Source organism: Cyclopterus lumpus, chromosome 4 (assembly GCF_009769545.1).
Source record: "Cyclopterus lumpus isolate fCycLum1 chromosome 4, fCycLum1.pri, whole genome shotgun sequence".
In the NCBI taxonomy this organism is placed as follows: Eukaryota; Metazoa; Chordata; class Actinopteri; order Perciformes; family Cyclopteridae; genus Cyclopterus; species Cyclopterus lumpus.
In genome coordinates this window covers 16,430,087-16,452,850 of record NC_046969.1, presented here as the reverse complement: position 1 = coordinate 16,452,850, position 22,764 = coordinate 16,430,087, and the positions used below count along the sequence as shown (strand labels likewise).

The 22,764-nt window shown below is 40.6% G+C and overlaps 1 protein-coding gene across 2 annotated transcripts in view; it reads left to right on the top strand.

Annotated features, from left to right (window-relative positions):
• tsc22d2 (TSC22 domain family 2) overlaps positions 1 to 18,652 on the top strand; it is a 32,038-nt gene extending 13,386 nt beyond the window's left edge. Inside the window, exons 2-4 of one of the 2 annotated variants that reach the window (XM_034531778.1) lie at positions 4,116 to 4,187; positions 16,260 to 16,311; positions 16,768 to 18,652. In XM_034531778.1, coding sequence (XP_034387669.1) covers positions 4,116 to 4,187; positions 16,260 to 16,311; positions 16,768 to 17,061 — 418 coding nt within the window. In that variant the 3' untranslated portion in view covers positions 17,062 to 18,652. The remainder of the gene's footprint in view (positions 1 to 4,115; positions 4,188 to 16,259; positions 16,312 to 16,767) is intronic. The other variant, XM_034531779.1, reaches the window with a different exon arrangement.
• Positions 18,653 to 22,764: the final 4,112 nt, after the last annotated feature.

Genomic DNA, 22,764 nt, shown 5'->3' with positions numbered 1-22,764 from the left:
TCCTCTATTGACGGACGTTCTGGCTGCTAAATCCCTTGTCAAGCACACATCATGAGATCAGGGAACGGCTGATCTGATGGTATGACTTTGCTTCAGGCAACTCCGCCAACATGAAAGTGACATCCATTTTTTGGCATCTATTTGTAGGGTGGTTGCTCAATGTAAGCAACCACACACTTTATCTTTAACGTCAAAGACTTCTGTCCAGAATGTATTTAGGAAATAAGAAAAGAACTACACTCCATAAAAGTGCACAGAACTATGTAAATCTTGTACACATTGTGATATTATTCAAATCTAAATACTGTATTTAGTCATTTAAACAGATTATTGGTCATTATATGGCAAAGTTATTTAAATAGTTGCAGCTTTTACCAAGTAATCTAATCCAATAATAGCGTTTCACAAGATGATTTTTCATTTGAATAGAACCTCATAACAGCAAATAATGACTGATCCACAGAAGTTCACCTTAAGTTTAAGTGCAGTCAGGTCCACATCATTCAAATTGAAAGATAAGTCCCCCCCCCTTAAATGAATGCTCTTGAATATCATACGTGGGGCTTTGGATCAAGGAGAAGGTGACATTTGCATACGTAGCAACATTCTGCTATTCATCTTTCCACACGCTGAGGAACTCATTTGACTGTAGTCGCTTGAATATTTGCTTCGAGCAACAAGTTGCGACGGCTCAACTAGGCCAAATTTGTTCAGTTCACAATGTGACAACTGTATTGTGTAAAGATGACTTTTATCAGCAAAACCTGTCGGCGGGATTGAAAAGAAAAGCATGAAAGGCACGTTTTCTTTAAACAAACGCCAAAACTACTCAGTTTATATCACTACTCACCCGCTATTAGCGTCAGATTTTCATCTTTCTGACGATCAAGTGCAACAAATGCTTGTCAGAAAAAGTAACCAAAACGAAGCTTAAAATTGTGATATTTTGTTATACTGCACAAAATAAATTTGAGTGAAGGCCTACAACTGATGATTATTTTTATATGCATTAATCTGCAGAATAATAATGTAGATAATGGTTGTCAGAAAATAGTTAAATATTGCCATTATATTGCCATGGCCCAGTCCAAAACCGTTTCAAAGGGGTTCAGTTTACTATCAAATGACAAAAAAAACTAACAAAATCCATACAGTTAAAAAGATGGAACCAGCAAAAGTTTGGCATATTTGCTTGAAAAAAAGCCCAGAAAATTAGTCACTTATCATAATGGTTACCGATTCCTTTTCTGTTGATGGACTAATCGATAAATTGCAAATACATTTTATTTGGTGTACGCTTATTAAGTAAATGATTGTATCTTGAGCTTTATGCTCTGTCAAATGATTCTTCATGAACAGTAGAACTGACTAAAATTTAGACAACAATTTTGTCTTTTTTTAAAAATGAAGTGATTCCTCCTCATAGGATGATCTTTAAAAACTCCCCTAAAACACAAATTATATTTAGTAGTTTATTATATTCCCGCCTGTGCATAGTACACACTATATAGTGAAAGGCCAAACAAACATGTAGTGGGCCTCTTTAAATTGGCCTTTACAGTGTTGTGTGCTTGTCACGACGTGGCTCTGAAGCCATGACAAAGGCAAATAATAAGTAATTTATTATAAATAAAGTTGACGGTAATAAAACCCAAAGAACTAGGAAAACGATGTGTTGTGATATTCAGGAAAAATCAGTGGTATAGCTGCGTGAGTGACGAGTGTGGTGTCAGAAATATATGTTGCATGGATGGGAACAACACAATAATGCACAGGAGCAAATTGAGTCTCGCCGACAGAAAGGCAGAGCTTAATCCGAGGAGAGCATTAAAGAGACACACACATATACAAGTAAACAAGCCAGGGAACAGTCACAGTGCCACATTAAGGACTGAAAAACACTCTTCCTCAATTCCTGCTGCCGAAGGGCGTTCAGGTGCGGTGACATGCAACGGCTCCCTGTTTTCCCCCAACTTTTCCAATTATCCATTTCCATGATTTTTGAATTGCTGCTTTTCTCTCGGCTTCTCTTTGAATAACTCTGCTTGTCTCCTGTCGGCCGGATGACCTCGTCACACGTACAAAATTCGTCCCTTGTCCCAATTACACCAGTGACGTTTGCTCCTTCAGAGAGCCGAGCTCACAGCCGCTGTGTTGAAGGGTGGTTGTGAGCTCTTTAAACTTGCAGCAGTGTCTAAATACCTCACCAGTGCACGAGGAAGCCTGCAAGTCCTGAGCTTCTTTCTTTTGGGGTGTGGTGCAGATACATTTCTCATGGGCCTTGATATGGAAACTCGGCTGTAAATCACTCTTGACAAATACAGTAGTGAATTCCCTTATCTCGCCTGCTTTTGTTTTTTAATCCTACAGGGCCTCGTATATAATTAAACTGTCTACTTTACGGTTTTGTAGACCAGCCCAGTTCTTATTGTAAGACGAGCCTTTCATACAACGTTTTACAGTTCGGGTGTGGACGGAAGGTTAACTGACAAGGACTTGAACGCAGCCGGAGCGTGCACTTGTCTGATGTGTTACATGAAACTTGTTTGTTTAGAGCCATTGGTGTTTTCTAAAAGTTGTTGGTTTGACAGCAGTCATTCTCTCTTTGTCAGTTTAATGACAAGCTTTACATTTTATTTAATTTGCCTATCAAATCATTAAATGCTTATCAGTGTAAAGCAAATGTCACAAGTGAACTATTTTTGCGAGCCTCACATTGCTCGTGGTCATGCATGCTGAAAATGTTTTCCGTCACGGAACTTCAAGACACACATGGTGCCTTTTTAGATCAGATTTCACAATAACTTAAAATTGCAATTGACAGACATTTCAGTTTAAGTGTACATTCTGAATGGAGTTGAAATGAAAGTATCAGCCAAAGTGTAGCCCTTATACACAGGCAAAAAAACTAATACGATAAGATAATTGTCACTTCAAATAAAGCTGTTTATTTTATTGTAGTCAAGCTTATTGGACTGTTTTTAAATGCAGACCCCAGGGCTGATATTATATAATTGACATCCTGTGCTAGCAATTATCTCAAAGCTGATAAATGTTAAATGTCCTTCATAATTGTATCTCCCCACAGGAAAACTTCTCCTGTTTAGAGTTCACTTTCTATCCTACAAATCAGTCAGGCCAAGTAGTTTTAGAGTATTAGTGAATTCATAAACCTTAATTTATTACTGGAAAAGTTAACTTCCTGTCCAGATCATCCCTGATCAGTGGTGACTATTGTTTCACACAATATCCCATAATTAAAAATGTGTTAGAGAGAAAAAAAAAAACAAACATCTGAAACAATCAATGTCTCCGTTTGTTATCAGAGTTGAGACTGCATGCGGGTACAAGTGATTGAAACTGGTAATTTTAAGTCTATTTAAGCATTTGGATTTCTAGTTAATGAAAAAATGGCCACTAGACACCAAGCTGTTTGCAAACATGTTCTGGGTTTTGCAGATTGATGTAGTACCAAACAATGCATTGTTTTTGTCTAAAACATTTTTATTTTATTGCACTTGAAATTCCCTTAAATAGTGGAATAATGGAACTAGTCCTTAACGCTATTGATTAGTTGCTCAGATGTTATTACCCCATCTAACGGCACTGCTATAAATATATCCAGATTAATGTGAAGATGCAGCTCTATGAAATATTTGGTTTGCAGTAGCAGCAACCTCAGACACCCAGTTTTCATACTGCAAGTGTATAAATATTGAAATATGTTCATTTGTGGGCCATTGGCTTCATCAACATTGTGTCCGCTCATTCAGCAATAGACTTGGCAGACATTTATTTAAATGGACATTTGTAAGAATGACACCTTACAGTTATCATTTGATTTTGATGTTATTTCAAATGACATTCAAGAAAAAGAGATAAGAAATTGGTACACGGTGGATATACATCTGTTGTAATGGCACGAGATGGGGTGTCTGCAAAGGCCTGGGCAATCTGGATTGTATCATCATCTCCTCTGACCTGACCTCTCGGTGTGGTTCAGGGTCCTCTTCTACTCTCATTCTCTCTCCCTCATTTCTCTCTCCCAGAGTACATGTTTCCTTTCCTTTACTCATGTTTCTCTTGTCTCTGTTTCCTCCCCCATTGAAATACAGGAACCCGTCCACTGCTTTCTACCAGGCTTTCCGGCCTAGCAGATTACGAGGGTCAAAGCCTGTCAACGATAGGTATGAGCTTGGGTGTGTTTACGTGTGTGTGTGTCGCCTGGACTGGCTGACTTACCCAGAACCTGCACCCCTTGAACCTTGTGCACCTTTCAAGAAAATGTCCATTTTGACTCTTCGTTTAGATGTTGTTTATGGAGCCTTGGAGTAATTTTTCAGAAAACTCGTCAATAACTCATCAATGTCAATTTGTTTGGGATTTTTGTTTTAAACAAGTAACATGATCATTCTACTTGCACTGTTTTTAAGTTTAACTCTATGCATCAAGCCTTAAGACCAACAATACACATCTATCACACCCACATTTCACATTTCAAAAAGTACAATTAGGTTTTCAACATGAGGATTTCCCCTTGTGGTGTATAGGCTTGGGTTGAAATAATTATTTTACACAAGAAGAGATTTAGTAAGTAAAACATATTTAGATGGAAAGCAAGTAAATAGCCAAATTCCACATGGAGACAAACAAAGAATCAACATCTCTATTTTAAATGCTGTGTCATACAGATTACTGCTCCAAGGACAAAGTGCTCGTGCACTGAACGTACTGAAGAATGATAGATTGTAGATATTACCAAAAACATTCTGTTATCAGCAGCTTCATTGTTGCGTTAAAAGAAAAAATGTATTTTTGAGACCCAACTACTAAATTAAATGATTTGTCAAGCTGGACATTTCAGCCGCTGTGAGTATGCAATGCATGGTGAAAGCATGGCACCGTCAGAAGCGACCTGGTGGATCTTGTGACCCTTAAAGTGTCGACATTCTGCCGGTCATGAGAATCCGGCGCTCGGGTTTCTGTGGCCCCTCTGACGTAGCACAGTGCCAGGGGGTTTCAGCGCTGCAAATAGCTTATCAGTGAGATAACATGGCAGGGGTTGTTGTTTTTACGTCATGTTCTCTGTTTTGTATTTTTAGATGAGAAGCTGGTGATTACTGACTGATTTATTTACTCATGGAAGTGGAAAACTATTAGTGGAAAAAACGATTTGTCAATTAATTACACTTACAAACAAGCGATTTAAAGATGGCTTTTGGAAATTATGCAGGGTATTCTCACTTTTAATTTATTTTTTAACTTTTAAAAATATTATTAAAACCACATTTATGTCTAAAGTGCCTCTACCAGACACACTCGCATCACACTCGCACAATTCCTTTTCTGTGGACTTGAAATGAACGTGCTTTCCTAAACTGTGACGAGGTTGGCGATTTTAAAGCATTAGATTTTTACATTTTACTCTTAGCAGCTAGCTTAATAGTTCCACCATGCGTTGCTCTAAAATGTCAAACCTTTGACCGTAATCCATCAACAACCCTACTACGTACCCATATACATTGGTTTTCAGTTTAAGTGTTTTTTGGCTATAGTTAATCTTGAAATAACTGAGAAAAAGCTTGTCCGATTTTATTCAGTATTGGAAATAATTAATCACTCAATGCCTCTTTATATATTATTTTACATTCCATTTCAGTTGGAAGACGATTTTATCCAAAGCGACTTACAATCATACGCCATAGACACCGCTACGGGGAGGAATTCGTTGTTAAGTGTCTTCAATTCAGTTTATTTTGTATAGCCCAATATCACAAATTATCTCACATCGGTGACCCATTGACCCACAGTCGACCACAACATTTAAATGTTATGTTATCCAGGCATGGTCTGACGTTCCCTTCTGTGCAAAGATAACAATATTGAGAAATATAAAACACATTATATTTGTTAAGTTTTAAATTGGACGAAAAAGGGACAACAAGCATTTGAACATGTAAGTTAATTGACCCTTCTGACACAAGTTCATGAGTCAATGGTCTTTGTGGACTTCACATCCTGTTGCTGTCACATCAAATAGTGTAGAAACATTTGAGGGTTTTGCTTATGAATGGATTGTAAATTAAATTAAAACATGTGACTACCTGTCAAGTAACGTCAGTACTATAGAAAAGTGAATACCGTTTTGATTTGGGAGTAAATTTGTCCGTGCTTTATAAGTGGTTTACATTAGTCACAACCACTTTTTGTTCCCATGTGCCGTCTCATGGAGACTGTGTGTTTGAGATCTTGACTCTGTCATGGATATTTAATTGGCTGCCAACAAACAGCGGCAAACAAACTTTGAAGTTACTTCGCTGCATTTTAATGTTGAACAAGCGGTTGGTTTGTTAAGTCATGAAATTGTGTCATTCGGCCTGATCGAATAACTCCAAGGCAACAATTATGAGTTTGGATCAAAGGACGCTGGGACTCTTGAGCACATTTTTAGTTATTTTGAATTTGATTTGAAATTTTTCTGTGATGTCTCTTCTAGCTTGAGGATTCAATCAGCTAGATTTGACAAAATGTAATGAATAAAATACCTTTCGTAGCTCGTGGTTATTCCTGGGACACAACTGATCTCGTATCTAAATTAATTCTACAATATTCTTTTTGGCACGGCTTGAAATAAGAAACCTCTGAGGGGTGTCTAATGCAGTTGAATTGTTAAATTTGTTGCAGTGCCTTTAGGGTTTTTTTGACACAAGATGTACAGTTATGTTTTGGTTTCCAATTGAAAGATTAGTAATATTTATTATTTGAATGAATCCAGGTAGATCACTACATGATAAAAGGCATGTGAATATCATACTCCAATGAATTGTTGCAGCTGACTGCAACTAAACAAGACGATTCGTGGAATAAAAGAGCTGTAACTGTCATGAGTCCAGAGTGTGTGAAGCACTGCAGTGAGCATGTATCAACGTCCATATGAGCGTATTCTTCTTCAAACGAGCCGGTCCAGATGAGATGTGATTGTCAATTTAACGCAACAGTAGCAGCTAAGCTAGTGTGTAGCGTTGTGGCTGGCGAAATATTTAACGTTTGTGTTTGCGTTCCCCATCCAGCTTGCCTGCGGGCTCTGTGGCTAACAGTGCAGCTTTATTCAAAACGTTTCCACGAACCACAGGTAACCTGACGGAGTCGCCTCATTCCACCTCCCTTTGTCCTGAGCTAGATTTCCTGCAAGGTTAGACTTGTTGAAGGTGTAGGGGGATTGCACATACATAGTTTGGGGGCATAAAGGAGCATTCCTAGAAACTATTGCTTTGTGAAAAATGTAAAACCTCAGCTGGGCACTGTGCCCTCATGACTTGTATTGTTTTTCACAACCAGCTGTGGTATTTCTGCTACGTTGTTGTCTTCAAAACATGCTTACCCGTTTATTTTTTACAGTTCTACTGCAGCACTATGGGCACAAATATGGGTACAAAAAGAGACAGCTAATGTTAAAAATGATTTTTAAAACCACTGTTTGTATATAACTGTTTGTAAACCTGAGACAAGACTCTGCATGAGAAATCCATTTACAAAATCTGAATTTCTCAGGTTTGTCAATGTATAGAAAGGTTTAGTTGTAGTGTTCAAAATAAAAGCTAAATAAATATGTAGATTTCAAAGAGTGAGGTCACATAAATCCTGAGACAATAGGCTTTTGTCACATCTGTACATAGAAACATGCTGGAAAGAAATGCTAAACATCTGTGGTTCAAACTTCTCAAATGTGGTTATTTTCTAGTTTCCTGTTGTTAATGATGGACAACTTGATGTATATCGTTTGGGTTTTGGACTGAAAAGAAGAAGTTTGGAGAAGCCCCCTTGGGATGGGCCTTTTTCACCACTTACTGCTATTTATTGACCGAACATTTAATCAATTTAATTAATTGAGATTAACATAGCAAACCATCTGTAACTGTGCACACCATTTCTGGGTTCAAAGAAATCATTTTTCTGCAACTTCACATTCACAATTGTAAACTTCCCATGCAGTGTTTTCCCCCCACAGGTTTTAAAGACTGCCTAACAACTACGGGTTGGTCATTTCCCAAGCTCCAAATGTTATTGGCCGTTATTTGATCCTATACCTCTCAACTGAAATCTCCTCTTAACAGCGCAACAAGCGAGATAATAATATTTCAGCCTAACTGAATTACAAGTTACACTCTGCATTTGTAAACATTCCAGGAAAGCGATTGGTTGTTCTGCTGAATGGAAACATTGTGAGGCTGTGTTTGGTCCCAACTAGAGCAGCACCAGCTCTTTTACTGCCTTCAGCCCACACTGATCAACTTTATGATTATGGACAATAAAGTAAAGGCAGATTTATATTCCAACTGAGCACACTTGATTAGTGGCCCCATGCTCGGCCACTGAGAGTTTCCTTGATCCAGACCAGGTATGCTGCCACCGTTTATGACACAGAAACAAACATTGCATTTACTGAGACGAGGAGGAGGAAAGTTGAAACGTGAAAAAGGCGACAGTTTCATATGCCGAAAGGAAAGAAACGCACTAGTGAATTTCTTGGGCGCTTTTTCAAACCAAATAGGCCTTTTTACTTTACTAGAGACTTGATTGTAATCAGCCTCCCTAGATACAAATAGAAAACACTCTTTGTAACTGCTAACAGGTCGTGAGGCATATCTTCAGAGAACCTAGCCCAATTCCCCCCCCCCCCCCCCCCAAAATCACTAACTGCAGAGCGTTGATGGACGTGACAAGACTTGACATTGTGCAGAGCTCTGATGGCAAGCTTAAGGAGGCCTTTCTTTTCTAATGCAAGAAGGAATTGATGGATGGCAATCATAATGTCAAAGCTTTTTTCCCCACTTGCGTAACAAAGGTCATGTCTCAAAGACGACACGGTATGAAGGCAACATTTTCATCCTGTCAACTATCTTTAGAGACTTTGCTGACATTTGACCTTTATTTATACAGGAAAGGTTTGCTGAGCACACATGTGTCTTTTTTTAGCATCGTCTTGCTTCACACTGAGTCAGTAAGAGGCATTCACACCTGGGAGATACCTAATATAACCATAGGCGTCCGCTGTTGTCCATTAAACACCCCCTCTGGACCACACATGGTCAAACACAGCACTGCTAAGCACCTGAATAGTTGATGACGGGAAGCGAGTTTTGCATTCAACCTCCATCTCAATTTTAATTGTAAACAGTTCCTTCTGCCCACAACCCCATTTCTAATGTTTTAAATAACTTTCAAGCTGCAGCTTCCCTTTGTCGTATGATTGAAGCTCAAGCTGTGTGAAATCCAGAGAGAAGCCAGAGTGAAATGCAACAGCTGAGACATTCATTATGCCCAGTGTTTTTGCAGCATAGTGCCTAATGACATTAGTCTGACCCAAACCCTGCACTTCAGAGAGGAAGACCAAATGAGGCTAAGTCCTTGATCCCGTGATAAATGCTCTGCTGAATACTGAGGCTCGTTAACAGTGAGGTGCCAGGATTTTCTCATTAAAGCCTCAGGAGTAACACTATTACTTTTAACACATTCCAGTGAGGTCTTAATCCATATTGAGCCAAACAAGTGGCACAAGCCCAAATCACTCAGGGAGGCCAAGGGAAAAAGTAGTAAAATATAATATGGAGGCACATGGTGCGTGCTGAAGAGCTGGTTTTAGGCAGTGATTATTTAAGTCTCGGGCTCACCTTCCCCGTGATCACCGCTGTGTTTGCATATGGAGTTTGATGGTCACATTACGCTGTGTCTCTTTATCATGTCTTCAGGAGCTGTAAAGCTTTGTTTATACTCGCGCTCAGCGCTGTAGTGTGAGCCTACGCAGACGACGCACGAGTAGGAGGCGTTTATACTGCAGGGCGCACAAATAAAATGAACTGTGACAATCAAGACGGCGAGTGTAGCCCATAGACATACCCATAGACTGCAGGTGTTACTGGCAAAAGCCATAAACTAACTCTGCGTCACTACGGCGAGTATAAACTAAGCTTAAGGGAGGCTCTGCAGCAAACATTCACCACAAGAAATCCTTGCTCGCAGTTGTTTTACCCTTTTTAGAGGCTAAAATAATACCGCCTACCATAAGCCGGTTAAATTAACGATGATCCGCTGTCTCATGAATACAGATCTTATTTGTTTTAAGTCCCCGAGGGCCTTGATTCGTTCTCATGCTCCCTGGCGTCCGGTTCATCCACCAAGTGGTCTGCTAGAAGTGTCTGCGTCTTGAGGGAAGACAGGCTGGTGGGCTTTCAGTCCGTCACACAGGGACACATGCAGAATGAGATATTTGTGCGCAAGTCTGGGGATTACGTAACAGGAGAGTGTCCGCGTGGGACAGTTCCTTTGGTCTGTTTACAAGGAAGCTTGGTGGCAGTGGACACACCTTCTAATGACTGAGTTAATGCTTGACAAATAACCCCCCCCGTCTCCAGACAGGGGTTGTCTGTAGGTCTGTCTTATTTAGTTTAGTCTCCATTGTGTCAGGCTGGACCACCCTTTTATGTAGACAACACATCCCAAAAATCAAACATCTGAGAAATGTTCCGAGGCACATGTTAACATACTTTGAACATCCTGCAATTGTCACCATTGTGTGAAGCATTCCAGTGCAACAAGGACATACGTGGTTTGAGTCAAGATTCTTTGGTTTGTGACTATTTCAGTGCAATATGCAAATGTCAGTCTTTATGGGGAATTTCAAGTGCTCCTCATGTTTTGTGTGACTTGTTTCTTTCTTGTTATAGTCGGAGTCGTTCATTTGCATCCCGAGAAGCATGTTGGCCCATTTACCAGGTTTACCAGATCTCACAATGCAATTTTTTCAAATATACAGGGTGTATATTTGAAAAAATTGCATTGCAAGATGTGGTAAACCTGGTAAATCTTGCTTCCAGGAATTCATGGAAATAAGACAGTGTGACAAATGTACAAAGTAGTCTCAGTCTCATTCACAAGGTTTATTTAGGAGCAGTTTGAGGCTTTTGATTGTATCACACAATCTTCATCCGGTTGCCCAGTTTTCATGAAAATGTATTGTAGCACTTAGACTTCTTTGTCATCTTAAAAAATATAGTTTTCTCAATCTCAATTTGAAGAAAGGTTGAGTTGATTCATTGATTACCCAGAATAAGTCAGTCTACAGTTCCTACTGTATGTATCTGCAGTTTGAACCACTGTTCAACACGACAAGTCCCAACAATACGGGATCCGAAAAATGTCGACAGATGCTATCAGCAGTCTCCGATCGTCTCCATTGTTTAAAGATCTTTTGTGCAATATGCAAATTGAAGTGGTTTTGTAAGTGTGCTTCACCAAATGCCAAGTATTCCTCCTGTGTTGTTTGACTTGTTGCTTTTGTGTAATACCCTGACTTCAGGTCATTCCTTTTGGATTATGACGAGAATGTTGATGGCCTTTTAGGTTTCTAGTTTCAGAGTCTTAATGACACCAACTGCACAAGTGAAACATTCAATCTCAGCAAGCAGTGGTGAAACATGACATGGAAAGATTGATCTTATTCACTTGCCTTTTTTCCCTGAGCACTCGAAGGACTTGTCTATATATTGGCTTACAATTTAGTTTAGGAAACATATTAGATGAGATGCCTTCAAAATAAACTAAACTATTATTATTATTAACAAAAAACTTGACAGACATATTTCTAAAATAAGTTAAACTCCACTACGTACAAATGTTTTTAATCCCTCTAACTGACATCTTTCAATGTTTTTTGAGTTTTTCTTTCTTTCTGAACTTGATGTCTGTGCTGCTATGATCTAATTGATCTAATAGGAACGGGCTCTCCCCTGTGGAGAAAACCCTTTGTTATCAGTAGTCAAACCCCTTTATTATCAGTAGTCAAAACCCTTTATTATCAGTAGTCAAAACCCTTTATTATCAGTAGTCAAAACCCTTTGTTATCAGTTGTCCTGCCGTTGTTATGACCTGTTCAATACGTTCTCTGAACCTTGTTACTTCTCCACGTTCATTTTTAGCATTCATCTCACACCGCTGAGTGAGATTATTGAAAGTTGCACTTACTACACCACAACGTACTTCTCACAAGGGTCAGAGCTACAATGACCCCATTCCTCTGACCATTCAATGAGTTTGTCTCGTTACAGAAATGACGAGAGCTAGTTGTTTTGAAACGACAGCTTTTAAAGTGTCGTGATTTATAAAAATAAAAGATGCATCTAGTTGATTTATTCCATAACAATGCATCCGTTGTGATCATTTAAGAAAGTCATGACTAAACTGCTCTTGCCCGAAGCTGCTTTGTTTGTTTTCTCTGAAGTTTTGGGTCACAACTAATTGGAGCCTCTGCCGACCTCATCTGGCGTATCAGCTGAACTGCATCTTCCAACACAACCGACGCGAGCCGGGTTTCTGCATCGGAAAGAGAGCGAGCAACAGTGAGGGGATCATTCTGTTGTTACAGCCCCCACCCTCCAGCTATTGTTTTGAAATACACTTAGGAGGGGGGTTATCACCGAAAGGCTGAGGTCTAATTTGTTCAGCTGCCGCCCCCCACAGTGAGTGTTGGTATGCTTTGTGACAGCGACGTGTGCCTCTGCATCTGTGCCTTAATGGAGAACACATTTGATTTGTGACGCTATAAGACATAATGTGATACACCCAGAAGGGTAGAGTAGACCACACTTTGCTCCGGCACGTGTCTCCTGTCACATAGATGACATAAAGTTATTCACATTCAAGGCATAAAGTTGACACCTGCTGCTTCCAATTTGCGAGCAGGTATTGGAGCTTCGGTAACAAACGGGAGATAAGCCGGTGTTGGAAAAGCTCACTTTATTCTGTATCAATCCCAAAAATGTGACCGTTTTGATATCTACTCTTGCTCTTGTCACAGCGTGATGGTGGCTCGGACACCGATGTCTCAGTTTGGTGGCGCTGGCCTCGAGGCCGGAGGTGTCCAAAGTTGGAATGTGCTGCCTTGTGGTCCTGGAGACTTTGTTTAGGGGGGAGCGGGGTTGCGGACAAGTGCATGTGTGCACCGCTGCAGTCTGCGAGGAAGGCCCACGTTGAGGTTAACACGGCAAGTGGTCCTTACATAAACCGCCACATGTCATCCTTGAATAAAATGTCCACTTTGCTTTGTTTCTTTTGGATGCTGAATGGCAACACATTCTGTTTTCTCTCCAACATTTTTTTTTGTTACTCCTTCAGGCCAGATCTGCTACTCACTTGACAAGCTACGCTGATCCCGCCTGAATAAGAACACATTCCAGCCAACGCTCGTGGACATTCTTCTGTCTCGTTGTCCCAGATGTGTAGATGCCCAGTTCAAAGCGAGGATAGTCGCTCTCCCTGCGTTGTTTAACTGCCTCCACGTCACACAACAGAGTGATTCACTCGTTGATGACATCCGATCTAGTGTGCATCCGTCATCCTAAAAGCACAACCTCCAACCCATTTCCAATGCTAGATTCAAGGATAATTTAAATTAGTGGACATTTTGAAGTCTGATTTACAAATTAAATTGCATGCATTTATCTTTTCTTTAACACTATATATATATATATATATATATATATATATATATATATATATATATATATATATATATATATATATATATATATATATATATACATTAAAAGGACACCAGACAGTCAAAACGTGGAGAAACATGATCGAGAAAATCCACTGGTTCAGGTAAGCGAAGAAACTGAACCAACTAAATAGCTTATTTGGTTGCCAAAACATCGTGCCAAGTTTGACTGTAACACAGAGAGCACCAGACTGATTTACACCCTCTCATTTTTAATACACGTCTGGGCTTTGAATATGATGATCAGACGGTGGCAGTGAGAAATGCAATTTGTTTAAGAATCCAGAAATACATTAGTGGCGAGAGGGAGCGTGCGTGAATGGAGAGGCTAAACCCCGCCCCCTCACCATGTGACCGGTCCGGGATTTAACAGCCTCGCTGCTCCCAACGCCAACAAGAGACACTCGCGTGTTACCACTCGGTGAAGTAATAGCCGACGGCAGACACCTTCAGGGGAATCAGAAAGCATGCGCTGCAAAATGAACTACAGTCTGCCCTGCTCGCCGGCAACATCGCCGCCAGGGCGCCTGCTGTCCTACAGAGCACGTTGTGTCAGGTGAGGCACGTTTAGACTCAGCCGCTGTCTGTCTGTTGACTTTCACATGCGCGTGTTCCAATACTTTCATTTAGTTTTAGCCCGTGCGTCCTGTAGGATCCACATTGTTTTGGATAGACTTTGTGGCAGACTTCCACTGACACACACGGGCGCGCGCGCGTCTTTGGACTTGAGGCAATTTATTTATTTTTACTTTATTTGTAGTTGTTCACCACACATAGAACACATATTAATACAAATAATAACACCAACAACACAAAGGCTCTGGTTTGCTCTGTCCTCTCAAAAGTATGAGACATCCTGAGAAACATTCAAGTTTGTGAAAAGATTCAAGTTTCATTCAAAAAACATCTTTTGTTATCGTTGACGTGTAAACCTTGTCCATTTCTCCCACTTCTCACAACATTGCTCCTCTTGAGCTCTTTTTTTAGTTAACACTTCCATATCCTACATATCAGTCATAATGTTCAACCAGGTATGTATCTCTGTGATGTCCAGCAAAGTGTTTCAGGCCATATTGGACACGATTGAAATCCAACCTGCACGTTTGCTCTCGGCTGTTGGGCTTTCTCTCTTTGTGGCTGTGGCAGTGCACCATGTTGTTCCTATAGTGTGGCATTTGTTTGTACGTGTTGTACGTGTTGTACGTGCAACACGTACCCCTCTCCCCACTCACTCACTCACTCACTCACTCACTCACTCGCACACGCGCTGAAGCGCCAGGTCATGTTGTTGGTCACTGTAGGGGCCGGGTTTATATATTCTAACACGCGTTTCCCCACTAAGTTCATACCACACGAGTTTACCCTCCTTCCAAACATCATCACATGCCGTGTGCACGACGTGTTCCCTCTCACGTCCCAGGTTCCCGGTCAGAGCACCGACTAGCGGCTCCAAGACGCCCGGTGCTGTTTTTTGTTTTCGCATCCACAGCCGAGCGGGGCGGTGATTGAGCAAGAACGCGTTCACACGATATAAGAGCCTCTCTTGTGGTTGGAAAGGAGGAACGCCTCAAAACGTTGCTTCGTTTTCAGTGTACCACGATCTGTTGGCTTGGTTTAGTAAGTTGTTTGTCTTTTAATGGGAGACGTTTTTTCTGTCTTTCTTTCCTCTAGAGGGGGAGGGACCAAATGTTGCGCGGCTTTGACGTGATTTTGGAAACGTGTGTGTACAAAGCGGGATGCACAGCGCCTCTTCACATGTCGCCAGCACACGACTAAACATCATTTTAATTTGACAGAGTAGAGAACAAATGCCATTTCGGTGACAAATGAAAAAAACGGATCGCTGATGGCGCCGCGCCCGCAACGCGACTCCTGCAGGAGCCGCGCCGCCTGCGCTCTGCTGTCATCATCGGGGTGCAGGCACGCACAGATAGACACAAGCTGATGTCCTCGCGGCTCTGCATTTAAACCTCCTCCGGGAGCTTCGTTATCGGGACTCCTGCTGCGGTTTTGGTGAAACGTGGTGACGGCGCTTCTTTTTGCGCATTTGACTTAGTTTGAATGTTGTTGTTTTTTAAAATCACGTTTGACAGCTACTGTGCCATTTTCATGTCGTCCTGTATCCATGTGCGTTTGACCAGGATGTGATTCCTACACCATACAGTCTTCAATGGGTTTTGTTGATGGTGTTTACTAGTGGAAGACGTCATGGGAGGCGCCAACATTTCTGCTGTTTTAAGTGGAATTTTACAACTGGTAAAGTGTCTCTGATGTAAAGCAAAACAACAACAACAACAACCAGAGCACATTAGTCAAATATCGGGTGGGGTTCTGTTTTTGTTGACGAGAATATCATTGTTTATGATTTTTGTGTCAGGGATGGAGGCAGAAGATGCCTCACTATATTAACATTAGGTGCTGCTATTTTGTGGCTTGAAGTAGACATGTCTGTACAGTAATGTTGACTGTTGGCTGGCCACACAGCGGAGCCTGATGTCTCAGACATTTCAGCGCCTCGCTCCACCGCATGTACATCTAAATCGAGTATAGTGATTAGAATAGTTCGCCCTGTGTGTTTTTTAAATATTTTTAGCTGGCTTATTTGCCTTTTGATAACATTTAACAGTGGTTCTTTGTAGGTTCTGAAAGTCGACAAGAAATTAGTATCTTGTGGTAACTGTTGCCTTATTTTTTGTCTCCACAGTGCATCCGGTGCCAGCGTCGTCGCCATCGATAACAAGATTGAGCAAGCCATGGTGAGTTTTCCATAGATGTTAAAGTTCCAACAAATGTGGTCAGGTGACTCACTTTCTCTGCACGCCTTTCCGGTGACTTGATTCACAAAATAAGTTTTCCATTGCTGACTCTTAATAAGTGGCACAACTGTCTCAGACAAAAATGAAAACAAAACTCATTTTGAGGGACATTTGATGTTATGACCTGTATTATAAGAAATACAAACTAGAAAATCCAACAAATAGTATTGCCTACACAGTTTGATTGACAGGTGATCTCTTGAGAATACAGGTGTAAATCTCCCCCCACCCCACCACCACGTCAACGAGGCGTCGGCACTAAAGTTGTTTCTGAAAAAAGATCACACTTTACGGCTTTGAATTCAGAGATGTCATATGTTCCTTTATTTGAGGGTGGAATCTGCTTCATTCCTGTGCTAATTTTATTTTTTCATTTCTTCTCGCTTTCTCTCTCAGGACTTGGTGAAGAGCCACCTGATGTATGCTGTCCGCGAGGAGGTGGAGGTGTTGAAGGAGCAGATCAAGGAGCTGTACGAGAGGAACTCTGTGTTGGAGCGCGAAAACGCCGTGCTGAAGTCGCTGGCCAACACGGATCAGCTCGGCCAGGTGTCCAGTCAGCTCAACCAGGGCAGCAGCACGCCGCCGCAACAGCAGCACCCGCTCATCACAAACGCCAACAACAACACCCCCTTGGCTCACCACGAGGGGAGTCAGAGCGTCCCCCATCAGCCCAACATCACCTCGGCGTGATCTCTGTTCCCCCAATACACATGCTCAAACACACACTTCCCATGGACAGGAGTGGGAGATTCCGTCAGTAAAGACAACTACTGCTACCGTCCCCTTATCTCCATAAAGCAAAAAGGCTCGACTCTGCGTTCAATATGCTCCATTTGAGAAAATCAACAACTGCAATATCTTTGTTTGCCACCAAGAGCCGTGCTTCAATGTGTGCTCGTTGCCGTCACCGGGCTTCACATTATTAAGACATTTACCACCACTCAAAAAGTCTTATTCTGTCCCCCGCGGTTGGCTGCAAGAAAAGGAGGGGCAGGGGAAGCCGGTGCACACCGTAAAACTGCAGGAGGACAGGGTCAACGGGCTCAGGGAGCTCGATTAGTTGGGGCAACACGTGGTGAAAGAGGGCGGGGCCACCCTGTGAGGGTGACGAAGGTCCTGTGACATCCAGCGGGGTCTGTTCTCCGAGTATCCCCAACCCCACATCACTCCAGGGTTGGAAGAGGCCAGAGAGCTATGGGAGAAGTGGGGGAGAGGATTTGTCTCCCCTGAGAGGAGCAGGAAGCCGGCGGGCGCCTCGGCTTGAGTGGAGCGAGTCGAGAGCCTCGGCTTCTTATATGCTGCGACAAAAGCTTGTGTTGCTTTCTCAGAGCCACCATACTTTGACATGAATCATAATAAATGTTTTTCTTTAGTTCAGTTTTAGTATTTGCATTTATTTATTTCAGGGCTGCTATTTACATAATGTAAATGAACAATGTCATTGATATACTTAACAAAAACGAAAACCTTTCTCTTTGGTCCTTTGGTATTTTAGAATCTGTCAGGTATTACATTTGGTTGGCTCATGCAGCAACAAGATCTCATTAAAAGTAGGCAATAAGTTCAATAATAGAAAATGGATTTCTCATGAAATAGTGCTAACACTAAAGCCAAGCTTATATTAGGTGAAATCCAGGTTGAATGTATATTTTGTAAAGTATCAAGAGTAAAGAGGGTTTGTACAGGAGAACGCCTGTTGTTAAGATGTGATGGGATGTTTCGATAAAGAAATCTATTTTACTTTTTTTTTCCCTTTCCTTGACTTTCTTAGTCAAAACAAAATACAGAAATTAATTACGGGGTTTGGTCTGGGGGATGAAAAGCTGTGAAAATGGTTCGACCTACTTTATAACCAAAGACGCAAAGCTGTGTAAGTCTTTTTTTTCTCCTTTCTTTCCCATCTTTAAATGCACACAAATATTTTGTTTTTCCTACTCTCTCCTTCCCTATATATTTCTTTGTTGCTTTTTTGCATGTTCTGCATGATCTATAATCAAACCACTTTCTTACCTCATGTTTTTATCCAGCACTCTTACTTTGTGTCACGTTGTCCGTCTGAATGATTGTGAAAGGGTTTGTTAAAGAACGGGGGCGATGGGCAGAGGGTAAAAGAAGACTGGCGAGGTGTTTGTGTCGCGCACAACACACAAGTCAGAGAAGGAGACGTCTTTTTTTTTGTTTTCATGTCGATGCTGTGTCGACTTTCATATGCAGAGAAAAGGTTTTGTTACATTGCAGATTTTAATGAATGCAGCATTTAGATTTTGATTGTGTACCAACACCTTGCTTACAAAAAAGAAAATACGCAGAAAAACAAGACAATGGAAACTATTAAACATTTCACACTTTAAAAAGCTGGAGCCCAGTCAATTGTGTGTGCGTGTGTGTGTGTGTGTGTGTGTGTGTGTGTGTGTGTGTGAGAGCGAGAGAGAGAGAGAGAATATTATAGGATGTCTTGTACGTGTTGCGTCTTTTGTGCCTCCTGTGCCGTCGTCTGCTGTTGTCAGGCGATTCAGTTTCTTTGTGGCTTGGAACCAAACCAAAATGCTTGGTAATTGTACAATCAGTCATCTTTCTACAGGATGTACTCTTTGATTTTTTTTTTTTATATCTTTTTGCAAACAGGCTTAATTCTTCTTTCTTTCGAGTATTCTTTTCTTTTTTTTTTTTCATTTGAAGGAGATGCCGTGTACATGCCAAGTGTGTACTGTATGAAAGTGATCACTGAGCCTTGGAGAAAATATCTTAACGATGCCCTTGTAATGTGCTGTTCAGACAATTTTAGTTTTCAGTCAAAAATAAATTACTGTTTTATTAAGAGAATGTCTTCCATCGTTTTTTATTTGTATTCCCCTCCAAGAAAACCACTAATGAATTGTTTTACTTGCAGTAATCTATTAGTAATTACTTTAAGAATATCAAACATCATACTAAATGAACAATTTCTCCTTTTTAACATTAACAATTTTAAAGTTGTATAATAAAAACATGTCAAGGATATGTTTTACAAAAGTTAATCAGTCACAATTACAATTCAAAACTGCAATTATACATTTGTTTACACTGTGCATACTACTTTCTGTAAATTAGTTAATCAAATATGTAAAATGTTGAAGGAAAAAACATAAACATCTTCATTTGCAAATTAAGAAAATTCCCTTTAAAATGTCTTTACATCTTTAGCAGAAAACAAAAGTGTTAAACTGACAAAATACAACATGTCTAGTATGTGAACATCTCTATTTTTATTAATTATATTAGTAATGTGTTTGCAGCCAACTCTAATGAGATCATTTCACCATGTCACAATCCTCTAAATGGATCAAATGCTCTTCACACCGTTCCTACAACAGGTTCTCTGTAATCTGATGAGTTTCCAAAGAACCAGGAGCACATCGTTGGAATCCGAAAAAGTTTGGGGGAAGTTATTTTTCCATGTGTGTTCGCTTGAAGGACACATGAAACCTTAGTACAAATCATGACGACGTTCGTGGTCGTTTTCTAATTAAAGCTGGCCTGTAACTTGATGTCTTCTGTCACCAACGCTGACGATGCCTGACAGCTGGAGTGGATTTCAAGACTGAAAGATTTCAATTCAAGGTCTGCACGGAGCAGCACTGTCACCTCGCAGCCAGAGGGCCCGGGGATCGATCCCCGATCCCGGGCTGGCCTTCTGTGTGGAGTTTGCACGTTCTCCCCGTGTCAGCGTGGGTTCCCTCCGGGTTAGCCTGCTTCCTCCCACAGTCCAAAGACATGCACCTCAGGTTAATTGGACCCTAAATTGCCCGTAGGTGTGAATGTGAGCGTGAGATGTTGTCTGTCTCTATATGCCCCTGTGATAAACTGGCGACCTCTCCAGGGTTGAACCCTGCCTTCGCAATCCTAAATAGGATAAGCGGTTTGGATAATGGAACGAAAGATTTCAATTCAGAATATCGTTTGAATTCTCAGCGTCCACTTTCTAAATCAAGCAAGGAATAAGGAGTTAGTCTTTGCTGATGGTCTTTTCGACTGACAGGTATTGACTCAGCGCTGTGTGGAGCAAAGACTGACAGGTTTGACACGTCCTAAATCAAACTGGGAATGCCATACTGTGTGCTCTTATAACTCATCTGTGTTTGCCAGGTGTTCACTTTCACCACAAATGTGCTGCATGCTCATAATCGTTCTAAATCTCTTTATCCAGGTCTGCAGTGAAGATAAAGGTGCTTATGGCTTCAATCAATGTTCATAAGAAATAAAATGTTATAGCTTCAGAGAAAAGCATGAAATAATCTTTGATTTTTATTTATCTTTAAAGTGACGAGAATAAAATTAATTCCCGCTTTTCAGAGGAAAAAATATGAGCAGTTTTCTATGTAACTGAGTCACCTTCCAAGCCAAGCCTGACTTACTTAGCCATTAAAGTATGCTTTCTTTCTCTCTCCTGGCCGCTGTCTTCATAAACTGCATGTCACGCTCCTCCTGAACATTTTAATCTGTAATCTTAGTTACAAATTGCTGTAAAATAACAAAATGCCACTATGAGAATTAAATTCCCCTTTAGAGTTTTCAAAGTTACACATCATTTGATAAGTAGATTCAAAGAAAGGTGTATTGGCACTTCTATTTTTCTATCTGACTTGATTTCTGCATGTCCTTTTGTTTTGATCATGTCAAACATCTAGAAAGCTTGTTCTCTCAGTTGAACATCAACCAATGATGTGGCATTGTGTTGTATACCACGACCAGAAGAGACAACAGAAACATGTGATACTCAATGATAGAATGTGTAGGACAGAAATTCACCATTTAGGCCAAATAAAGTATTTTCTTTGTGTTTTCTGCACCACACGTCTTTCTCAAGTGTTGGATCTGCTACCTGCTACCGGTCTGCTAAACCCTTTGAATGCACTTCAGACTTTCTTGTTGCATGGGACAAAACCACATCAGCAATCTATATGCAGATATAACATTAAAGAACCACAACCGGCTCGACCGGGCTCTGTGTCAATGTGTCCATTCTGACTCACCTCCTTCCAGGGGATCATGTGCCTTCATGCCAGAGCCGGTTACAGCTCTGAGTCACAGCTGACGCAGAGTTGTGAGTGAGAGCAGGGAGTGATTTCCACATCACAGTGAGCAAATACAGGTCAGTCAAGGCAAGACCTTGAATGAAGGGTTCAATCTGAAATGTCCTCTCCCTGTGACCTAATTATCAACATGTCCCGACATGTCCTCACTCCCATTTTAAATACGTTCACAGGAGTATATTGTGTATATCATCCACACTTATGAAGTACAATTTTGAAGTTTTGAGTACCTTCAAGACTAGAAACAGTTACTTGTTTAATTAATTAGCTTTATCTTGAAACGTATTTGCCAACATCCACCTGCCCAATACATCAATAACAGAAACGCAGTAATCAGATTATAAAATAACATTCTGAAAAAGTCTATTCTGCAAAATCAGTATTCTACTTTTGATAATTGATGACACTATTTCTTTACATAACTTGAGTACATTTTTAAATGAAGGATTTTTATTCGTATAAGTATTTATACATAGTGATATAACTATCTGAATAATTATTACACAGGTATTATGAGATTTTAATACATAAAGATAAAAACTTGCTATAAGGATTTTAGTAATGCCCTTTAAAAACGTCATACTATTGCACTTGCACTGAACTGCACTCATAAGGGTTCGAACATATTTTCAGAGAATACATATGTTCAGAGATAATATCCTCTTGGCAACATGTTCTCTAGTGATACTTCTCTTGCCTCAGCATGTATTTTGCAAGTACAATTACTCACCATTCTGTCCTCCGCCACCACACCCAGCTATGACGGGCTGAGATTGACTGTTTCACAATGTAGCTCTCTTGACTCGCCACTGCCATCAAGTGATGCAACTGATTCATAGAATTAACAGACGATTCAAGACTGTGGTGCCATCCTGTGGGTATGTTTATATAAAAAACAGGAGGCGGGTATTGCTATTGTGCAATGATGGCTCACCCACTGCTGACTGGTGTCTGAATGTAACACAGCCATCATTAATGCTGTAACACCTGTTCTTTACTTGCCATGACAAGTCAAAATGTCCTCCAACAAAAAACATAAGCAACATAACAAAAGGTTGTTTATTTGTAGGCTACTTTATTTCAAAGGTATGTCCACAATGTCAGGTCAAGGTTACATTGTTGATTTTATTTGAAGTTTGAGTAAATGTTATACCTTACCTTTTGCCTGACAGTATTTCTCCTAGTAGGTTTTAAGTTTTATTCTCTGTATGACGGTATAACGGCATAACATATGTGTTGTGGATCGTCTTGTTTTTGCTCTTCACTGAAGGTATACAACGTTTGTGACAATGTTCAATACGTGACAATATAGACAAACACT